The sequence below is a fragment of the Cavia porcellus genome, unplaced genomic scaffold (assembly GCF_034190915.1).
Source record: "Cavia porcellus strain 051 isolate PalLab524CR breed Dunkin Hartley unplaced genomic scaffold, mCavPor4.1 scaffold_28, whole genome shotgun sequence".
Taxonomy (NCBI): domain Eukaryota; kingdom Metazoa; phylum Chordata; class Mammalia; order Rodentia; family Caviidae; genus Cavia; species Cavia porcellus.
In genome coordinates, this window is record NW_026947511.1 from 40,697,682 (window position 1) to 40,720,267 (window position 22,586).

At 38.7% G+C, this 22,586-nt stretch overlaps 1 protein-coding gene across 3 annotated transcripts in view; it reads right to left on the reverse strand.

The window, feature by feature from the left end:
* Ubr2 (ubiquitin protein ligase E3 component n-recognin 2) overlaps positions 1 to 22,586 on the reverse strand; it is a 98,278-nt gene that overhangs the window by 59,990 nt on the left and 15,702 nt on the right. For all 3 annotated transcript variants that reach the window (XM_063238850.1, XM_003473860.5, XM_003473859.5), the window contains exons 3-7: positions 9,835 to 9,913; positions 7,634 to 7,747; positions 2,428 to 2,558; positions 724 to 862; positions 129 to 191 (exon numbers count right to left, since the gene is read on the reverse strand). In XM_063238850.1, the coding sequence (XP_063094920.1) occupies positions 129 to 191; positions 724 to 862; positions 2,428 to 2,558; positions 7,634 to 7,747; positions 9,835 to 9,913 (526 nt within the window). The remainder of the gene's footprint in view (positions 1 to 128; positions 192 to 723; positions 863 to 2,427; positions 2,559 to 7,633; positions 7,748 to 9,834; positions 9,914 to 22,586) is intronic.

The following is a 22,586-nucleotide window of genomic DNA, read 5'->3' on the forward strand; positions in this document are numbered from 1 at the left end:
CCAGCCTGAATACACAGCAAGACCCTGGCTCAAAACAAAAACAAAATCAAAAACATACATTTATAAATGCTGAAATGTGGAGCTAGCCTTAAGCTAATAAAATATGAGCATGTCTTAACATTACTTACCACAATCACAGATTTTGCTTGTTCACAATACTGGAAGTCTCCGTATCGAACAGACCTACGTCCCTGTAGATAAGCACATGTAAAGTTACCTTGTAAAGGTATCATGTTCAACATTATAAAGGTAAATAAATGCTCAAACACGCAACAACCCTAGTCAGTGTTTAATATTTACAACATTAATCCTATTCATCAATGAAAAGTAAATTGAAATTTTCCTTCACTGGTATCTTAACTCTAAAGCTATCAATAAGTGTATCACTTTGAACTAGACAAATAATTATTCTAGTAGGTTTCCATAATTTCCGCTTTCATAGATGAGTATTTTTAATCACTGAATAGAATGAGGGTAACTGTTTTCTTTTTTAAAGTTTTGTCAGTAGCTTACAATTATACAAATACGCAATTGGGCCGATATTCAAATGAAATTTAAGAAAAAATTCTCCAGTAATCACGAATCTTTTAGAGCTTTCAATGATATAGTGCACTGCAGCATGCACACACAACTGGTCTACACAGATAAACCTTAAACTCAGTTTTCTGGGGTAACTTATCTGTAGTAAACATTTAATTTATTATGTTAACATGACAAACTTACATCCCGATCTACTGTAGTTGCAAAACCAATGGCTTCCTTTTGTGTGCAGTTGACAGCTTTCTGAAGAGTATAAATAACTTGTTCATAGGTGTGAACCTCGTCATTAAACAACATGCAATAGTAAGTGTCGCTCTTCTCTCTGTGGGACCAAAACGTGAAGGACGTATTGGGTGATCCATCTGTGAATTATCTTGCTCCAGGTTTCTTTACTAAGAGAATGCTTTGCCCTATAGAAGGGCTAGCGATTTCACACATGGGTGAAAAAGTCATCGTGTCTCCACACTCTATGACGCCACAATCACAGTGTGGTAGGGAAAACAGATAGGAACAAACAACTCAAAGAGCACTGGCTCTTAATAAAAGCAGCAGGCTGCTACAGTAGGGAATTAGGTCTGGAGTTCAGCTAAGAACGGCTGGAGCAGTGAAGAGACCTGAAGTCAGATTAAGCATCACTGAGTCTCAGTGGTGGCAAGTCCCCTGCCCCTCCTGCAGAAGACTACAGAAGACCATAATACTTGCAGACATTTGTGGCCCTCGTCACTGGGCTCAAGGGCGCTGCAGGCACCTAGCAGGTAGAGGCTGGGAATGATGCTCAGGACTCTGCAATTCCCCAGCAGTTCCCAGGACAAATGATTCACCCAAATGCCAAGATGCCAAACTGAGCGAGCCTGGGGTAAGGGATGGCAAAAGCCAAAGTGTGAAGGTGGCACAGGTGATGTCAGGAGCGGGAGCACAGGGAAGGAGGAGGAGACGGGCATCAAGTCCGTCTGGTCTCGAGAGAGACACTGAACATTTTGGAAGATTTGAAACAGAAAATATCGTCACATTTGCCTTAAAATTTCACTTTGGCCGTCATGTGGAGAATGAACCGCACGGGGCTAGTGCCCATGGCCTCCAGGTATAGCAGATACGGACCTCAGCACAAGCAGAACCTGAAGGGTTCTCTGTATCTACATGAGCACAAAGCATTCAAGTTACTAGGTAGACTGAGGTAGGAACGTTATAAGTAAAGCAGTCAGATTTCCCTTCTGTGCTCTTTTAGTATATACTTACCATTTTTACTTAAATTATTGAAGTCACAAACTTGTTATCAGAAAGCCAGATACTATTCTAGTCTCTAGAGTTTAAACTCAGTTTTCTTTCATGAATTTCATGAATACTATGCCAACAATTTTTTTTTTTTTTTTTAGTAAAAGAGAAGGTTGTTTGGGGCAAGCCCATTAACAAGGAAAACAAGAAGCTCAAGTCATGGCACAATCAAGCTCTCTGGTAACAAGTCTATGACTCAAAAATATAAACAAAAGTGGCACATGTATGTTAATGCACCAAGTATGGAACATTTTATAATTAGAACCCAAATGATTAAAATTGAGTTTGACTATTCAGAAAGAGCTGACTCTAACATAGAAAGGAAGCAAAAAGAGTGGTAGAATGACTTATCAGTTTTTCATATAATCAGAAAACTCTGAAATCAGCTGAATCTTGACACAGTTTAAATATGGCTACAAGATAACTAACCAACAAATCCTGGAAAATTTTCACCAGTTAAGCCCATCACACATAGTTTAAATGCTGTAACATTGTTATTGTTTTTCTAAAAGTCAATCCTTTAAAAACAAAACAAAACAAACTTAGGTCCTATCATTGTTGTATGAAAGTTACAATGTAGCAGCCCCCTAAACAAAAATAACCGGCTACACTTACTCCATCTCTAAATCTGCTGGCAATTCATTTTCCTTCTCCCAGGTTAGGATTTCTACTGCATACCGAAACATAATAGCGAAAATGTTGTAAGTTCTTGCTATCACTTCTTCAGATAAATGCACAAGAGGATCCTAAATGAAAGAACAAAGACAAAGCGCAGCTATGTTAAACATACTTTAATCCTCTCCTCTCCTGGTTTCTCTCTGCCTCTGAAAATGCTACAGAGGAAACTGCCAGGTGGCCTACCTCAACTTCTCTTCAAGGAATTTAATCGGATACTTTTCAACCTATTAAGCTTTCTAAAACATTCTGTTCAGAATATACTCAATTTGCAATCATATGAGTCAAAATAGTCAATGGAGTGCCAATGCCTAATGAATAAATTTATACATTGTGAAATAGCTTTCCAGGATTGCTGAACCCTCACATCGAATCATTTTTCCAGCTTCATCCCCTAATGTCCAATTTGCAGAATAAAAAACAGAACTAACTAAGGACATGTAGGTCTACAGGTCTAAAGGAGAGCTGACTTTCAGAGAGTTCTGAAGGGGAGACCTCATTAAAGCCAAGTAACGGCTTTTTCATTTTGTAAGAACCACTCAATAGAGTCCACTTCATGGTGAGAAGTTAATGGGTTTGGACATGAGCCTTAACAGTGAGGAAGTCACCAAATTTCTAGGTTAATATAAAGCTATTAACATGCATGATGTGTATCATGTATCATGGTATCTTTCAGTTAAGGTTGGCAAAACATTTCACATGATTTTAACCTTAATGTCTTATCTTAAATCTAAAGATGTAATTTAGCTTAATAGCTAACTACTATTATATTCACTTCTTGAATTAGAAAAGCAGCAGGTTTCAGTATCATGGGGATAGTAACTAGCGTACTCTTCCAAATATGCACACATGCAAAGCATTTTAAACTACTCAAGATAAACTTGGTTAAACTGACATAAACAAATGGAGAAGGTGGAAGAACAAAAGGGCAAAAATTCCTAAGAGACATGAGGCTACGGCTCAAAGAAGGCCTGCTCAGATTTTCAATTTCCTATAGCCATTTTACCTGTAATTCTTCTCACCCAGGACATGAAACACATCAAATTTTGTCCTCCACCCCCAACTTGCAAGCCTCATTATTATTTGTGACATTGCTTTGGAAGTCATTAACAAAGTGCACAGAGCACTTGTGCACAGAGAGAACCAGCGCTGCAAACCAGTACAGATAAACAACAACAACAAAAAGAGTAGGCATTAATAATAACGTGAACCTCACACTACACCAAAACAGCAAACAGAACTGGAGCTCGGCTGAGGGACAGTCAGTGCCTCAGCAGACAGTAACTCGGTTCTTACTCTTACATCCTTTGATACAAAACATGCAGGGACTGACGAATTACAAAAGTCAGGTATTATAAAAATTTAATGGTTCTGGACAGAAATTACCACCAATTCTTAAGAATTCTAGCCAACAGAGTCCAAACTACAAAATCCCAGGATCCGGGAGACATAGTTCCTACTGAGTTGTATGCCAGTTTAAAAATATTAACTAGTTACATTACTAAATGGTAATAGAAAAGCACACTCTAAAATGTGTTACATGACATTGGAGAATCCCTGACTGCTGAGTTTGCTGCTGCATCAACCCAGTTTGGGGCAACACTGGGAACAGAAATTCACCTGCTACCTTGGTGCACTCTGTTTTGATACTGAAGACTGACCCGGGACCTTAAGCATGACAGGCAAGGCCTGTACTACCTCAGCCCTGAGCTGTGATCTGCAGCTTTTGAAAAAATTTGTTTTAAGGTAGCTCTAAGTAACCTAGGCTAACCTCAAATTTGTGATCCTTCTGCCTCAGTTTCCTGACTACACAGGATTATAGGTTATGTATTACTGCATCTGGTTAGAAATGTTTTTTTAAAAAACAAAACCAGTATAATGCATATTAAAAGAGTTTCACTACTGGAGTCTGCACTGCTCAGATTCAAACTCTAACTCTAGCACTTACCATGTGGGACACTTCGGGGAATTTGCTTAATCTAAAACTCAAGCGCTTGCATCTAAAAATTGTCAGCCAGCACTGTCTTCTAAGCCTGTTTTGAGACTTAAATGAGATCAAGTCAAGTACTTAGTACTCTATCTAGCTATTAATAGGTATGGCTCTGTATTCAGTTGAGATAGGAGTAACATCTATAATTGAAAATTTCAGGTTATATAATCTTCACTAAAGTTCATTTATTTTATTACTTATTTAAATCTCATTCTGAAAAGGATTTACAGCAACTCAGGAATACATCTGATATAATAAGGTGGCATTAAAAATACATGTATAAAGTAGGCAAAAGGAAAATAAGGGCAGGAAAATAAATTGTAGTCAAGTTAATATCCATTTATAAAACAGGTAACCTGAATTTCCATATAGCTACTACACAGCCTGTTTCCAAACATTTGGTTCTTTTCGCAGATGTCTTGATAAAAGGAAACACAAGCAGTTATCCCATTTACATCAGTAAAAACACATCCTTTCCTACTGCAGAGGCCGGAGAGACATTTCCTAGGAATCTATAAAAATCAGCATGGGAAACAGCAGATGCAGGGGGTGGTTCCCAACCAGGAAAGGCACTGCACCCCTCCTTCCATTCTCTCCCTGCCCAAGGGGCCCGTGCACATGGGCTGGCCTTTCTTCTGTTAGACAGTGTCTCTGTTGTAATTAACTCATTTCTTCTGCTGTTGTAGGAGAAAAGCAGCTACAGACAATATATAAAAAAAAACTAAGCGTACTTGTATTCCAATAAATATTTATGAGCACTGAGATTTAGATTTCAAAACATTTTCATGTTACAAAATGTTCTTCTGCAGATTTTTCTCCCAAGTATTTAAAAATAGATGTCTATGTCGCTATCAGCACCGTTTTGTCATGACTGGTGTAACTCTGTGATAAGTCATGGGGCTGGGGACAGTTGGGAGCTCTAATTTTGTTCCTTTATCAAAGTTGTTTAGACTATTCTGAGTCTTTTTTATTTTTACAGAAATGTAAGAATCAAAATGCTAATCTGATCTATATGAAAAATGATGTGACAGTTTGATAAGGGATTGTTTTCTGACCTTTATTATTCTCTTCTATTCCTTTTTGGTTTCATTCTTTTATTTTTAATTAAAAAAATAGAAAAACCACTCAGCTTGCAGTACCAGATAAAAGGGTGCAGGCAATACTAGGTCACATCTTGCTGATCTTTCACCCACAGTGAGGAAGTATCTGTCCCAAATGCAGACAGTGGAGAAGATGTGGGGACCCCTACACAGTGTGCCTATGCAGGGGTGGTGCCGAGGTCCCGCAGCTTAAGATGCGGTTGAAAATACTGCAGTGGGGCCCATGCTCACAATGTTTTAATTTTTTACGGTCTTTTCCTTATTCTTTTCCCTAACTCCTAAACAGGAATTAAATGGGAGAGTCTGGAGGATTTACCTGGAGGATCTCTCCTACTAGCAGTGTCGTTTTGGATGTGCAATTCCTTGAGAACTAATGATGTTTAACCCTCTCTTCATGTGTTTGTAGATCAGTTTGTGCATCTTTTTTTGAGCATTGACTATTTAAGTGCTATGTCCATTTTTAGACTGGGGGAGTATTTGTCTTTTTAAGTTGTAAGATGTACATCCTGGGTCCTAGGCCATTAGACAGATAAATAATATACAAATATTTCTGTTTCCTAAACTTTTACTTTTTTTGGGAGGGGGGGGGAGGGGTTTACTAGGAATCAAACTCAGGACCTTGCACTTGCCAGGCAGGTGTTATGCTGCTGAGTTATATCCCTGGGCTCTAAACTTTTATATTAGTAGTTGTTAATCTTTTTCTAATGTGTTTTTCAAGTTTACTTTGTCTTATATTTTTACAGGTAGAATTCCAATTAAATATATTTTTTAAAAAATGGAGCTACTGGGGCTGGGGATTTAGCTCTGTGACATAAGAACCTGCCTTGCGGGGCTGGGGATTTAGCTCAGCGGCGTAAGTGTCTGCCTTGCAAGCAAGCAGTCATGAGTTCGATCCCCGGTACCAATAAAAAGGAAAAAGACAAAAAAAAAAAAAAGAACCTGCCTTGCAAGCAGTCGGTCGTGAGTTCGATCCCTGGTACTGATTAAAAAGAAAAAAAAAAAAAAAAAATGGAGCTACTCTAAGAGAGGCAGGGAAATCTGGAGCCCTGACCATTTCTTCCTGAAGCAAATTCCAGAATACTTGCACAAAACACAGACAAAATTTGTATTCCATAGCATTAAAATAATTCTCTACAAATCCTGATCTATCTGAAAAACATCACCCAATACCAAAAGCCCTGGGCACTGTGTTAAAATATTTGTGACCCACAGTGTACATGTACTAGGAAGGACTATTTTTGCCCACTTGTTCTAAATCTATGTTAGGCCTTCTGAATGCTTTAACATACCTAACTCCCTGACGCTCAAAAGTAGTAAAATCTGAAATAAAGATCTTGATTTACACATCAAACTGTCATAAAAAGCATAGATTCAAACATTTAGTGAGAGCACATTATTTCATTATAAATATCATTTAGAAAAAAATTGCACAAATTGAAGGATTTTTTAAAATATACTTTTAGAGGCAGAGTGAGGATAATATGCACTGAAGCTCTGTACCTGGCCCGGCCACAAACCAAGGCCCTGATTCCCCACATGAGTAGGGTAGTATTACGTACAATAACAGAAAAGAAAGTATCCTGGCTCACACATGCTTATTTACAGCCCAAACATACAAAAACTAATAAATGAAAAACAGTAATTTGAATAGTAAATTAGGGCTTAACAAAAGCCTTCAAAAAAGCTTAAAACCCCAACTAAGAAAACCCTTTGAATTAAACTAAGTTTTCAGGGGGCTGGGGATTTAGCTCAGCGGCATAAGCGCCTGCCTTGCAAGCAGGCAGTCATGAGTTTGATCCCAGGTACCGATAAAAAGACAAAAAACAAAACAAACAAACAAAAAAACTAAGTTTTCAGAATTTCAAATGCACACCACTAACAATGATGCAGCAGCCACAAATGCAAAGAACTTTCAAAGTACTTAGTTACTGATAATAGGCGGTGTGTCTATTTCTCACATAATCGAATTCCAATTTCTTAAAATATTTAAAACTCATCATCAAAGCTTTTTAAAACTTTTTTTTACATTATTTTAACTTTGTGAAAATGCTTTTACCTCCTCTTCTTCAATTTCAGAGGTGTTAAGCTCATGTTTTTGACAGTAAGGACCCTCTTTCCAAGCTTCGGTATCACCACAGTCACAGAAGCCGCCACCTCCTGAAGTCGTCATCTTGGAGAAAGATTGTAAAGTCTCTGTCAGTGTTTACTGAGGGCTGTCAGACAACAGATACACAACATCATCATCTGCTCAGGGAGCAACACTGTCTAAGTATTAAGCTTTTCTGGAAGGATTAAGAAAAATGTCAGGCTTCTTAATGTTTTAAAAGTTTATTTTAAATAAGACATAGGTTAATCTAGGTGATTTCAAAACAAGCTACTTGACAGTGCTGAGTAACTACAGGCATTTAAAAGAAGCTTTGTCTCTTATGTGGCTCCCTTAATGAGGAAGAGTCAGAGGCTCAGAAGGGCCCCTGCCAGGCTGGGCTACATTGGCTAACACTGCTGCCTGGCTAGCAAGTGGCGATGCTAGGACAGTCAGGTTACAAAGACTTCTTTAGCTACTGTCCCACAGAGCAGTCTATTAAGGGGACAGAAAGTAACCAATAGGGACTGCAGAAGTACCTTATGTTTCTTTTTTAACATTCTCTTAAAAGCTACTCTTTGACAGGACAGGTAACAGGGGCTCAGGAAATACAAAGCAGACTGGGCATAAAAACTTTTTATCATCTGTTCAAGATGATAAAAGGTTCAAGAATTCTTCACACTTTAAGATACAGCAAAGCTTCATGAAATCTGGCAAGACAAAACCACTTAGCTAATAAGTGTTAATCTAGAAATCCTGTTTTTGTTAAAATATTATGAGGAGGTGTTTAGGAATGGGTGTTAGATACACCAAATTTTAGAATAAGTACTATTATATTGTGCCTAAAATAGTACTTGTGTCATATATAATGATATAATTAATGGACCTGCTTACGGTTCAGTTATGCCCAAGGATGCACAGATATATGCCAAGAAACAGGAGCAGACAGTCATTGGACAATGACAACCTTACATAATAGCTTATGTGCTTCCACTTCTGAACAACAGAACCACTTACAGGAAACCAGGATTTTCTCAGAGGAAAATGGATGCTGTCCTCCCCCACCCCGCCCCTTTAAGACAGAATCCCACTATGTGGTTTAAGGCAGGCCTTAAACACACAATTTTGCCATAGCCTCCCAAGTGCTGGGTTTACAGGTGTATGTCACCACACCAGGCTGGGATTCTCTTACTAATTTATGACAATAAGGATAACATACAAGAATACAGAGCTCAGTGTGGTGGTATGCTCCTGTAAGCCCAGCACTTGGGAGGCTGAGGTAGGAGACTCACCGTGAGTTTGAGGCCAGCTTGTTGTTGCTACACAACAACTAATGGCAGTCTGAACTACACAGTAAGACCCTGTCTCAAAAAAATAAAAGGCAGGGAGCCAAATTTTGGAGCCGTTTTAGTTCACTTTATTGATGCCAGTGTACAGTGAATAAAAACAAACAGGAGAAAAAACCTTGACTCAGCAGGGCTGATGAATTAAGAGGACTGAAATATTATTTACCATTTTATTTTATGGTTAAGTGACAACTGTCCCTTATCTTTGAATCTTCATTTTCCCAGAAAAGAGCTAGGATAGGCAGGAACAATTTGCCCCAAATACAATAATAGTATGTACTGGGTTGGTCCCTCTACTAGATTACAGTATCGCACATGCCTCTTAAACAAACATTTTAAAACAGCAAGACAGCCGGGAGTGGCGCATGTCTGTAATCCCAGCATGCAGCAAGATCACTGTGAGCCTGATGCCAGCCTGGGTTACATAAGTGAGTTCAAAGCCAGTTTGGCCTACTCAGTGAGACCCTATATCAAACAAACAATCCCACAAAACAAGCTAGTTGAAAACTAATGCAGAGGAGTTGATATCTGTGCTATCTTTCTTGAACCATGCGTTCCAAAAAGAGTGGATTAGTAAATAAAGCCATCATATGTTTAATGGTGTTAAAAGAATCTTTTCTTGGGGGTGCATGTGCTGGGGGCAGGTCTCAGGGCTGTCACATGCTAGGCAAGCACTTCATCACTAAGCTGCATACTCAGTCCTAAAAAATACATTTTTCAAACCACCATTCTCATTTTAGTGTAAAATCTTTGAGTTTTACAAAGAAAGCAAAACTGTTTAGCACAAAGTTCAATACAGCACACAGTGATTATTTGGACATTACTAACCCTGTATCGATGATCTCTGTGAATACTTCCCAAAAAGCACTCCATGCATAAAACACAAGTTGGATCAACTGCACAGTCTCTGTGAAGTTAAAGAAAAAATAATCAAAGTTGTCATAAAATAACCTTAGTATTTCACAACAGAATATTTCAAATTGGAATCTAGCCTATAAAAGCTGTACTAGTAGTATTATTAAGAATGGAAATATAATTCCCAAGTACTTATCAGATTTGATCAATGAAGTCAGTTTAATAACCTGGTTTTCATAATGGGTATGTGCTAGGGAAGGCTTTCAAGGCTTATATTATCAGAATGATAACATTTTTCTAAAGATATGCCAATCAAATTATGTATGAAAACACATATATATGGAATAGATATATGATGTAAGTCTTAAGATTCATATCTTTGGATTACAAATAACTTCCTCCAAAAAGGTGTCTGCGTCCAAGGACCTTCAAACTGGCATGGACACACTCCAAGAAAGGCAAGATGTCAAGTAGGATACAAGAAGACAGAACCAGAACCTATAATTACACTTAAGTTTTAATCACAAAAGGAAATGAAACATGGCACACATTCAGTCACAGATTGCCACAGTCTGTATGTCTGGTCTTGATGCTTGCTCTGTGACACTGGAAGGGAGAACAGGAGTTCTATGGTGACAGGCTGACAGGGGTGCTCTCCACTGTTGCGTGTGCCAGCTAGACAAGGGAATCCCTAGGATGCCGTGAGATAAGACACGGAGTGTATAATAAATACAGTCTGCTGTCTGGTCCCACTTTCTAACACAGAGCTCCATAAATTCTCATGTATTGGGGTGTTTGGAGAATCTTGCTAATACTTGGGTCTATGACCCCACTATACTCTTAATCCTTTGGAATTTTCTGGATGACAGAAGAGCCTTTGTTTTACTAAGATGAAAGATGGTTTGGGGCTCCCCTCAGAATGAGGGGAAGTCAATTATGTATTTAAGGGGCTGAAACTTTAGGCCCTATCACCCTACCTTTAGGAAGGGCAGAGGGACTACAGACTGACTCATCACCAAGAGCCAACAGTACACTCCATCATGCCCACCAATCACGAACTGCTACAAAACCCAACAAGGCTACAAAGAGCTTCCAGATTGCTGAACACACAGAGGGGTGTGGAGGTAACCAGAGAGGGTGTGCAAGCCACCCCCCGCCTATTCATCGTTTTACCAGGCCATTCATCTGTATCTTTTGAAATGCTTCACAGTAAGTGAGTAAGTTTAAAAGAGTTTCCCTAAGTTCTGCTCTAGTAATTAAGTCAAATCTGAGAGGGTCTGGGAACCCTCAGTTCACAGCTGGTTGGTCAGGAGTAGGTGACAACCTACTACTGTGACTGGCATCTGAAGCAGAGGGCAGCCCTTAACCAATAGTGGGATCCAACACTACTTCCAGTAAGGCAGTGTCAGAATTGAATCAAATGACAGGACATTCAAATAGTGTCCACTGGAGAATTACACACGTGCATGAAAAATCCCACACAAATGGTATCAGACGTGCTCTGCCACTGAATGGTATAACCAGAATAATTTCTCTCTACTATCCCACCATGACACACCTGGACTTTCTCCACTGCTTTTCTAAGAATGCTGCAAGAATGCTGTCACTTAGTTCACTGAATAGGAAAGGTTGTGCTAATATTGACTGAAGTAATTTTTATGTCCATATTTTGTACTTGAGTGACTAAAGATAATGTTGTGTAATTTATCAACAATTGTTACTTTTTCATTATTTTGTTGTGAAAATTTGTTTTACCTTTTCTTCTTAATATTAACAAATAAAGTAATAAATTAAAAAAAAAAAGGGCTGGGGATTTAGCTCAGCGGCATAAGCGCCTGCCTTGCAAGCAGGCAGTCGTGAGTTCGATCCCTGGTACCGATAAAAAATGAAAAAGACAAAAAAAAAAAAAAAAAAAAAAAAAAGAATGCTGCAAGGAGTGTCCCTATAACTGCCCTCACATGGATGTCTGCGACTACATTCACATGTAAGTTCAGGAGTAGAACTGCTGGCCCTATACATTAAGGACCTTATTCTAAAGGCCAGCCTAGCTGCAAAGATACTAAATAAAAATGGTAACTGACAAATCTGCTGCATTTCCTTGGTGATGGCATACACTGCAGAGCTGGGCAATGGACAGTGCCATAATAGCATTAACTGAAGACCTTACACTAACTCCGCTGGTCCTTCCACTGAGGTCCTTTATCCTTGCGGGATCCAATACAGGATCCCGTTCCATGTTAATGCATTAATGACATTTCCTTGATCTTTGCATGACTTTCACGACCATGACTTTTGAAAAATATTGGACAATAATTCTGCAGTTGCCTCATACCTGGGGTGAATGTTTTCATGTTTAGATGGAACCACACATTTTTGGCAAGAACATCATAGAAGGGATGCTCTGTTCTCAGTGTCATGACAGGGCACGTGCTGTAATGTGCTAAGTCTCATTACTGCGGAATATTAATTTTGCTCACATGGTGTCACCAAGTTGGATTCTGTAAGTCACTACTGTTCTTTTTGTAGGTAAGTATACTTGGGGAGGTACTTTGTATTTTTAAGGATGAATAGCTTGCTTATCTTCACCCCACCTTAGCTTGCCTCTCCATCAGTGGATCTTGCCCACAATTATTACTGCTGTTTGAAAAGTGATTTTTAGTTTTCCTCTTTTCAGTACAACAGAGCTATGGAAAGCTTCTTTGGGCAATCTCTCACCATCTGGAACCACCACATACACCAGGTTTCCAGTGCGTTTTTCCTGTCTCGGCCCTGGAATCAATCTGTGCCAAGCAGCTCAGCTCCCTTCTATGGACGGTACTATATGGAAATCAGTATGTGAATACTACGTATGCCATGGGGGGTCCACTGCATCAGAGCCAGCCAGGAAATATATATATTGACACAGCATATTTCTAACCTTTCTTCTTTCTTGGTATTTCAAAGTTATGCACTTCCTTCTAAGTGTTTCTTTAGTTGGGTCTCAAAAATTTCAAAACACAGTGTTTTCATCTAACCTAGGAGTAATGTTATCTTTCGTATACAGTTTTACTTAAAACTTTTTGGTTACACATTCTTAATTTCACTGCATTAAAGCCAGTAAAACAATCAACATGACTCTGAGTCTCTTAATTTAACATGTTCCCTTTGATGCCAAATACACAGAATAGTTCTTTAAAAAATTAAGGTTTAATTCACATACTGTGAAATTCATTCTCCATTTAGTGGCTCTTAATGTATATCCACAAGATTACAAAGTCATCTAATTCCAGAATATCCCCCAAAGAAGCCCTTATATCCCTTAGCGGTAAGAGCCCCTCCTCCCTCAACCCCACCCCTGGCCACCGTTCACCCTTCTACCTCTGTGAACTTGCTGGACATCTAAATGAAATCACGCAATATAGGACTTTTTGGTAATGAGCTTCTACCACTTAACACAATGCTGTCATGGTTCATCTATGTTGTGGCACACATTGGTACTCGACTTCTGTTCATGCCTGAATGATAACATTCCATTGTATGGATGTTTATGGATTCACCCCTTGATGGCTCTTGGCAACTGTGAATAACACTTTACACACAAGTTTTTGTTTGAACACCTGTTATTAGCTCTTTTGGGTCTACTGACAGCCATGAAATCTCCAGGACATAAGGTAATTCTGTGGCTAACTTTTAAAAAAATTAAATTTACTGGTACATTTTGGGTTATACATAATGATCACACTCACCATATAGAATTTGTACCTATACATGATACATCTTTTCTCCCATTTCCCTCCTCTCTCAATTCCTCTTTTCTTTTCTCTTCCTTCCTTTCCTTCTCCCTAGCTCCTGACCCCATGTGAACATTTTCTTCCTACTTCCCAATATCTATTACACATTTTGGTCCTTAGTTATACTTTTGGTTTCTTACACCAGAGAAACAATGTGGCATTTATATGTAGGTCTGATTTGTGTCACTTAGGCATATTTTCTCAAGTTATATCCATATACCTAGAAATGTCTCAAGATATTCTTCATGCCTAAGTAGTACTGCATTGTATAATAAAACCACATCTTCTGTATCCCTTTATCAGCTGATGGACTTTTGGCCTGTTTCTATGGCTAACATTTAAGGAACTACCAAACTGGTCACCAAAGCAGCTGCATTTTTACATTCCCATAAACAATGCAAGAAGTGTTCCAATTTTTTGACACCTCTGTCAATTACTGTTAGCCTTTAAAGAAAAGAAAAGCCACCCTAATTGGTATGAGGTAGGACTGGGTTTTGATTTGTATTCCTAATGGCCAATGATATGTTTATCAGTCATCTTTGGAGAAATCACTACTCAAACTAAGTTGTGTTGCTTTTCTTGCTGCATTGTAAGAGTTCCTTGTAATACTCTAGGCACTAGGCCCATACAAGATACATGATTTGCAAACAGTTTCCATTTACTGCGGCTGTCTTCTTTTTTTTAATTCCGGCACTGGAGATTGAACCCAGGGCTTCTGCACTGAGCTACATCCCTAGTCCTTTTATTTTCAGATCAGCTAAGCTAAGTAGCTAAGCAGCCCAGGCTGAGCCTGAACTTTTGATCCCGTCTCAGGTCCAGGGTGCTGGGAGTACAGGCATGCAACACTATGCCTGGCTTCATTTTCTTTATAGTGTTCTGTGAAGCATCAACGTTTAATTTTAATGAAATCCAATTTATCTGATTTTATACCAGTGCTAACTTGTGCCTTTTATGTATGTGTGTGTCACTGCATAAATCAAGCCAAGGCCCCTTGCAAGATAGGCAAGGATTCTACTACTGAGCTATATCCCTCCCCTGCTTGTATTTTTGTTGTTAGATCTAAGAAGCCACTGCCTAATCCAGGATCACAAAGTTTTATATTTAGTTTTCTTCCAGAATTTTTGCTCTTACTTTTAGGTTTCTCATTCACCGTGGGTTAATTTTTTTTATATGATATGAAGTTGTGATTCAACTTCTTTCCAGCTGTCCTGGCAACGTCTATTGAAAAAAAACACCCCTTTCCTACTCTCAGTTGACTTGGTACTTCAGGAAAAAATCAGCTGGCCATAAACATAAAGGTAAAATCTCTCAGTTTAGTTCTACTCATCTATGTATCTTTATATGCAAATACCATACAAAGTACTTCTGTAACTGCTCTGTATTTCAAACAATATACCTTTCTCTTGGGACAGAGTTCTATAGATTTTCTAACTACAATGGTTGGTGTTTCTATTTCTCCCTGCAGCTTCAATTCCCACTTGTATACATACAGTGAAATCTTGTTAGATGTGTAAATATTCACGATGGTATTTCCTCATTACTTATGTTCATTTTACTAGCAGACACAAGTTCCTCCTGCATTCCATGCTTTCTACCCAAATCCTATTTGTTCTGATATGAACACTGCTTACACTAGTGATTTGGTGAGGGAGAGGCTGGTATATTTTTCTTCCCTGTTTTTTTTTTTTTTTTTTGTGTGTGTGTGTTTCTAACAGTTTGCCTTTATGCACAATAGTTATGAGCTTTCTTTCCTTTTTGATTGACTGTTGTTTTGAGGGGGGATATTGCTATGCAGTTCTGGCTAGCCTCAAACCCTTGCCTCAGCCTCGGATTACAGCCGTGCACCCCTATGCCTGGCTCATGTTTGTGGACTTTTAAATATCAATCTGAGAACTGCTGTCTTTTTATTCATCAAATTATAAAGAAAAATAAAGCCGGAACCTTGTCCTCTAGGAGTCCTCTGCTTAGCAGAAAAGACAAATGTGTACAGCACACCACTGAAGTGTTCCCGAGATTGCAGGGCTTTGTCCAAGGCAGTCGTGGCCAAGCACACCTGAATGCGCTTCCCTTTTCCCGCGGGGTTTTCGGTAAACACTAGCGGAACATTAACATATTCATAAGACACCCATACTGTTTAAAAAGGCAAGTTATATACATGCACCACTGCACCAATTAGAGGTTCTCAATTATACTACTATGTAACCAGAGTGCCAGAAAAAGAAAAAAATACCTGAATAAATAGTAATTGGGAATTTTCCAAATTTGGTGAAAGGCACTACCCTAGCAGATCCACGAAGTTCAACAAACTCCAAGAGGATGGATATGAAGAACATACATTTAGGAACATAACCAAGGTGCTCATATCCAAATACAAAGAGAACACCCTTCAAGGCAGCTGGAGAAAACCAGCATACTTCACGTGCAGGCACATAAACAGGCCAACAGGAACATGGGGACCAAATGCTGGAACAAGACTTTGCAAACATGAAAGAGGAGAAGTGAGCAATGACAAAAGCAAAACCAGTAAGTCAATCCAGAATTCAATATTCCAAAAATGTCCCTCAAAAAATGAACGTGAACAATCTGAGTATGGGTTCATCTATGAAAGCACTGGCGTTAGCAGGGGGTGGTAGTGCACACCTGTGTCCCAGCACACCAGAAAGCCAAGGCAACTTAGCAACTTAGCGAGACTATGTCCCAAAATTAAAAAAAAAAAAAAAGACTAAAGATGTGGCTCAGGTGAAGGTCGTGGGTTCAATGCACAGTACTATGGAGGAAAGGATCATAATTAATAATCTTCCAAAACAGCACCAGAAGGGCTCACTGATGAATTCTATCAAATGGTTAAAGAAATTATACTGAGTTTCCATAATCTCTTCCAGAAGACAGGAACAGATGGAATACTATTTAACTCATCCTATTTGGCCAGCACCACTCTACTGCCAAAGACATTACAAGAAAACTACAGATCAATTTCTCTCTTAAACGTTAAAAAAAAAAAGGCAAAGTTTTATTTTATGTTTTGCAGCACTGGGAATCAAACCTAGAGGTGTTCCACTACTGAGCTACAACCTCATTTTATCTTCTATTTTGAGACAGGGCCTCACAGAGCTATAGAGGCTGGCCTTGAACTTGTGATCCTCCTAATTCAGTCTCCTGAGTAGTTGCAATTATAGTACTGCTGCCATATCCAGCAAATATTAGCAAATCCAACAATGTACAAAAAGAATTATACTCTATGACCAAGTAGGAAATATACTACACTCAGGTACAACATGTGAAAACCATGCCATCCACCACACTGACAGGAAAAACAAGAAAAGTCACACAACTGCATTAGTAGGTACAGAAAAAGTATATGACAAAAAGCAGCTTCCATTCATAAGAACTCTCAGCCAAAGAGGAACACACGGGGACTTATTCAATGAAGAATATCCTCAAACAATCTACAGCTAACATCATAATAACAGGTGGGAACGTGGATTTATGCCGATGAGCTGCCTAGGGTAACATGCTAGATAGCCTGTTCGGGGCCGCTTGCCAGGAAGAACGAGGGGTTACAGAGGGCCGGGACCTTCAGTCCTACCCACTGACATCTGGGGAAGGGACTGGGTGGGGCCAGAGACCAACATCTACAAAACCCCAGGACAAAACCTACGTGGTTCCAGGCTGCTGAGCACATGGAGGGTGCCGCGCCCACAGAGGGCAGGGAAGCCTTGCCCTGGGCATCTCTTGCATCCGGCTGTTCACCCACTGCTTTTCTAACAAACTGGTAAATGCTGTTTCCTTGAGTTCCATGAACTATCCCGGCTAATCAATCAAATCCAAGGCAGGATTTGCAGGAACCCCCGTTCACAGAAGTCCAGGTGAGAGACAACGCCCTGTTGAAATGCTGAAGGGTCAGAAGGGGCCCAACACATAAGACCCAACCTTGTTGAAGGTCACAGGGAAAATGGTGGAAAATTCACTGTAACAGCAGCTGAAAGAGTGATTTATGGCTTTGTTCTTATCTTAAGCTCTTAGTTTGCTTCCTATTTTATTCCTGAATCTTGGCTACACTCTTCAGGCTTAAACTATTAGCCTCAAAAATATCAGGTGGTTGCATTATCTGTCCATCTCCTTCTCACTGCAGTAACCAGTTAAGTGCTCCTGCTTGTAATTAACATGATGCACAAGTCTCCACTCAATTCCATTCATACAATCACAAATAACCGCGCTAAAAACCAACTGCAGCAGAAAGACCAGGAGGGGCCCGTAGCATGAGGAGCTATACCTGTTAGTGAATAAACCAAGTGTTCTTTCTTGCAACCAGTTTTATAGCAAAGTGAGTTGCATATATTTGTAAATTCTGACAGAATGATTGGCACATAATTATAGTGAGTCTCTCATTAATACCCAGTTGGTATTAGTTCTCTTAGATTAAGCTCAGTTTAGTACTGTAAATATTTTAAAGAAGTAGAAGCCTAAAGTGACACAGTACCACCTGCTATGAGCGTTTGAAGCAAGGGCAGTCCAGAGAGGCCGAGCTGCTACCACGCAGACAGAAGAACCGCACAGTAACTGCGTCAGGGGCAGAACTGAATTATACCACCGTGGGACTTCTACCCAGCCAGTGTTTGAGGAGCTGGACAATTAACTCACACATCTAGTGTCAGAAGCATTGTGTGAGAGTGTTTCCCCCAGAAACGGGTTTAAAAGAGAAAAATAATTAAAACAAAAACATTTTCACATAATAAAAACAGAATTCATAATCATTATTGGAAGAAGCTGAGGTCATATGGCAACTGGTATTCCTAGCAGAAGCTGGCAAACAATGGTCTATAGGTTCTTTCCATACAATCTGTAAACCAAGAATGTTTTTTCACATTTTTTTAGAGTTAGGGAATAAATATGAAGAAGAAAAAGAAGACACAATACAAACTGCTTTTTGCCTGCAAAATGTAATATGTTTACTGTTTAGATCTTTACAAAAAAAACTGTGCTAGCCTCTACAGAGTGTAATGGACATCACCAGGAGAGAGGTATGTGTGGGCAGATATTCAAATATTAGATGTATTTTTCCCTTTCTTCAATGTCTTTAGATGCACCTGATAAAGAAAAATTAAAATGTTGCATTCTAAGGCATAAAATATTTATCAGTGCTACCTACATGATAAGAAAGACAAATATTGAGAAGAAAAGTGATGTAAATAGAAAGGCCTTGATTTTATGTGATGCACTAAGTAGCCACCAAAAAAAAAAAAAAAAAAAAGCAACGAGGTATTAGCTTAAAGGCCCAGAAAAGATTAAACAATATGAAGGTATTTTGATCAACACAAGAGAAGCTGTAATACCAGTGAAGAAGGAAGAAGAAACATAGGGCAAGTTTAAAAAAAACAAAACAGCAAAACCCAGTAAAAACAGTATACCTAACAATAATATGTTAACGATTAATTATAACCACATCATTAATTACATTCAATACCTTTTTGCAGGTATTGAATATATCTTTCTTTCCAAATGCACTTGAATGTTCAGGGCTGTTCACATTGCTGAGCCATATAGTAGCAATCAATAAACTTAAGGACTGAAAGCTTATAGAATGCGTTAATTGCAAATCAGCCACAGTATCTAAGAAAGCTTTAAATGATGGCCAGTAAACACAAAGAAACGTTCACCATTGTTATTAGAGAAATGCCAATTGAAACACTAAGATTCTATTTTACTCCAGAAAGAATGGCCATCATCAAGAAATCAAATACAAATACTATATTCCTCATTTAACAACCTACCTGTTTAGTGACTGTTTGGACTTATAACCAAGGTGCACTGTTTGGACTTAACTTTTTGATATGTAAAAATTTATCATGTAGGTGCACATATTTTCTTAAGGTTTACATATATACTTCTGAACCACAAGAAACAAATGAACAATTAATTATCACAGTTGTTCTTGGCTCTGTGATTGTTTTATGTGTTTTTGTCGTACACTCCTGGCTAATAAGCTTCTTTACTACATACTTTAGATGTCTTTCTATCCTTCAAGGTATTTACTGCAGAGGGAGACAAAGCAGTATAGCCCCGTGAATGCCAGTTTCACTGCCAAGAATATCTGGCGATGGTGTCTTGGGCTCTGGGTGACTGATTTGGGGATGACTTTGCAATGTACGTACCATTGTTTTACCCCCGATTGATGTGTTTTCAAATTTTGCTGTAGTTTTTTTTTCTTATCCTTGAAATAAAATGGATTTGGGAAAAAAAAAAAGAATACCTGTCATTTCCAATCATTTCCACAGAGTCAAGCAGGTTCTATGTCTTATGAGTAGTATTTTAGTTTCACTGGCCTCTTATAATGACCTACAGAAGCTTCTTCATTAATATTCACATTTCAGAATTGCACATTCAAAATACAACTTTCAGCAGTATCAACTGTGTGTCAAGGCAACCTTAAAGAATTCATAGAAGCTAAGATGCCTGGAAAGAGGATGTGAGGAAATACAATAGGAGTCTTATTGATCTCCTAAAGATCCTACCTGGATTACATCTGTTTTGCAATCATAATTATTGTTGCATACTCTCTATATCATTGCCATTATCATAAGAGCTCCTGGATTTTCTGAGTCATTTTCATCCCTGTCTTTCTGTCATGGGAGAGATCAATATTGTGTGAACCTAGCTGATGTGATGATCTATTGGTGGCTGCTGCATTTTATTTTAAGAGTTATTGGAGAACATTTGTTTTTAAGAAAAAAAATCACTTTCATTGAACTATTTTGATAATATGATGTCTAATATAGGTATTCCTTAAGTACTTCCCTGTTTAACAGATGTCTGGACTTAGGGCCGAGGTGTGCTATGACCATAGTAACAAACACAGATGAGGCTGCAGAGGAAAAGGAAACACTCTACATTGTTGGTGGGATTATAAACTAGTACATCCACGTGGGAATCACTCTGGAGATTCTTCAAAACACTAAACTAGAAATTCCATTGATCCAGCTATTCTCCTTCTAGGCACTGATATCAAGTTAAAGGACATGATAGTATAGTGATCCATATATACCAATATTTACAGCAGCACAATTTCTAATAGCTGAGGTTTGGATGCATCAACAGTGGAATGGATTTGAGTTATTTATTGGAAAATGGATACATCTTGAGACCATAATGTTAAATGAAATAAATCAAACACAAGTTTAAATATCTTATGGTATCTCTTATGTGAGAAACCCAGATTATAAACAGGGGGGCTGGGGATTTAGCTCAGCGGCATAAGCGCCTGCCTTGCAAGCAGGCAGTCGTGAGTTCGATACCTGGTACCGATAAAAAGGAAAAAGACAAAAATAATAATAATAATAATAATAATAATACAGATTACAAACGGAGCAAAATAAAATGCAGGTAACAGCAAGTAGGGAGACCAATCTTTTTCAAATGGGGAAAGAAATCTATAGATAAAGCGGGAGAGAGAGCAGGGAAACGGGTTGAAAAAAGAAATTAAAGGCCAGGTGCAGTGATGCACGCCTGTAATCCTAGCATTTGGGAAGCTAAAGCAGGAAGACTGCCCTGAGTTCGAGGCCAGCCTGAACTACATAGCAAGACCCTGTCTCCAAAAAAGGAATTACAATATGTTACGCACATGCATTAACTACACACAAAGAATGCGAACATTATGTACTGAAAACATGTACTAGGAAAGAAAGAAAAAAAAAGAAAGACCAATACTTACACGTGGTTATACACACACTAACAATGCCCACTATTTTAACATGCTGCATATCTTAAAAACAAAAATGTGTCCTCACATCCTCATAGAAACTTTATTCACAATACCACCAAGCTGGTACAAAATTAAAAAAAAAAAATCACAAATCTCCTATTGACAATGTCAGACCAGTTTTATTTTTCAGATAATAAGAGAAACCTAAACTACCAAGGAGCTATCAGCTACTCCTACTCCACTCTTTCCCAGGTTAGAGGGAAATTCTAATGAACCGAAAAAAGCCTCTGTGATAACAACACTGAACCACTTCTTGTTATTTATCTTGAAAAATACTGAAATGCGAAAAAAAAAAAAATGTACCAAATGTGGACAATATTCTTTGCAGCACTATTTGTTATGGGGGAAAAAATCCCAGAAATTCGTCACTTTCAACTTTATAAATAGGTCAGCTGAATAAATTATGGCCTGTCCTCACTTTGAAAACTCAACAGCTCTAAAGAATGAGTCAGATTTTTATTCCTGACATGGAAGTACCTAAAAGACAAACTGTTAAATGAAAAAAAGCTATAATTACAATATAGACAGTGTCACTTCATGTATTATGTCCATAATTAAAAATAACTAATGTTTTTAAAACTAACAGCACTGACTTCAATCTCTGGACTATTCATGTTATAAAGAACCAGAATTCTGTGAGGAACAGATTAAGACTTCCAAGATTTCTGAAGAGCAAACAGCAGAAAAGCCAACTCTATTCTAGAAGTGAAAGAGGCTTCTCCAGCAGAGAAGTGTCAGTACCCTCAGACACGAACAAGGAACACTCTGTACCCCTCTGCCTGAGATTTTGCTGAGGGCCCAATAATTTATCTGTCAAGTATTTGTATTAAAAAACCCTACCACATATATGTAATACTTTATAGTTTGTTATGTGGTTTTGTACATGTTTTATCCTAATACCAAAAGGAAAAATAACTCTAAAAATGTAAAAAACACGGCACACCCCCCCCCCCCGTGCGCCCGCCAAAATACTGGGGAAGATTTCAATGCTTATCTACAATTCAGGGCTATAATTCAGACACATAAGAGAACTACGCACATTTCACCCTGTCTGTGGCTGGACTCAGCCTCAAGATGGGCTGTGTGGCTGGATGTGAGCATGTCCTCACTGCCCAGCCAGGGCATTTATACATGGGCCACCAACCCCTGCCTTCTGCCCTTGCCAGGGCTCAGTCCAAGCAGCACTGTGGGCTCAG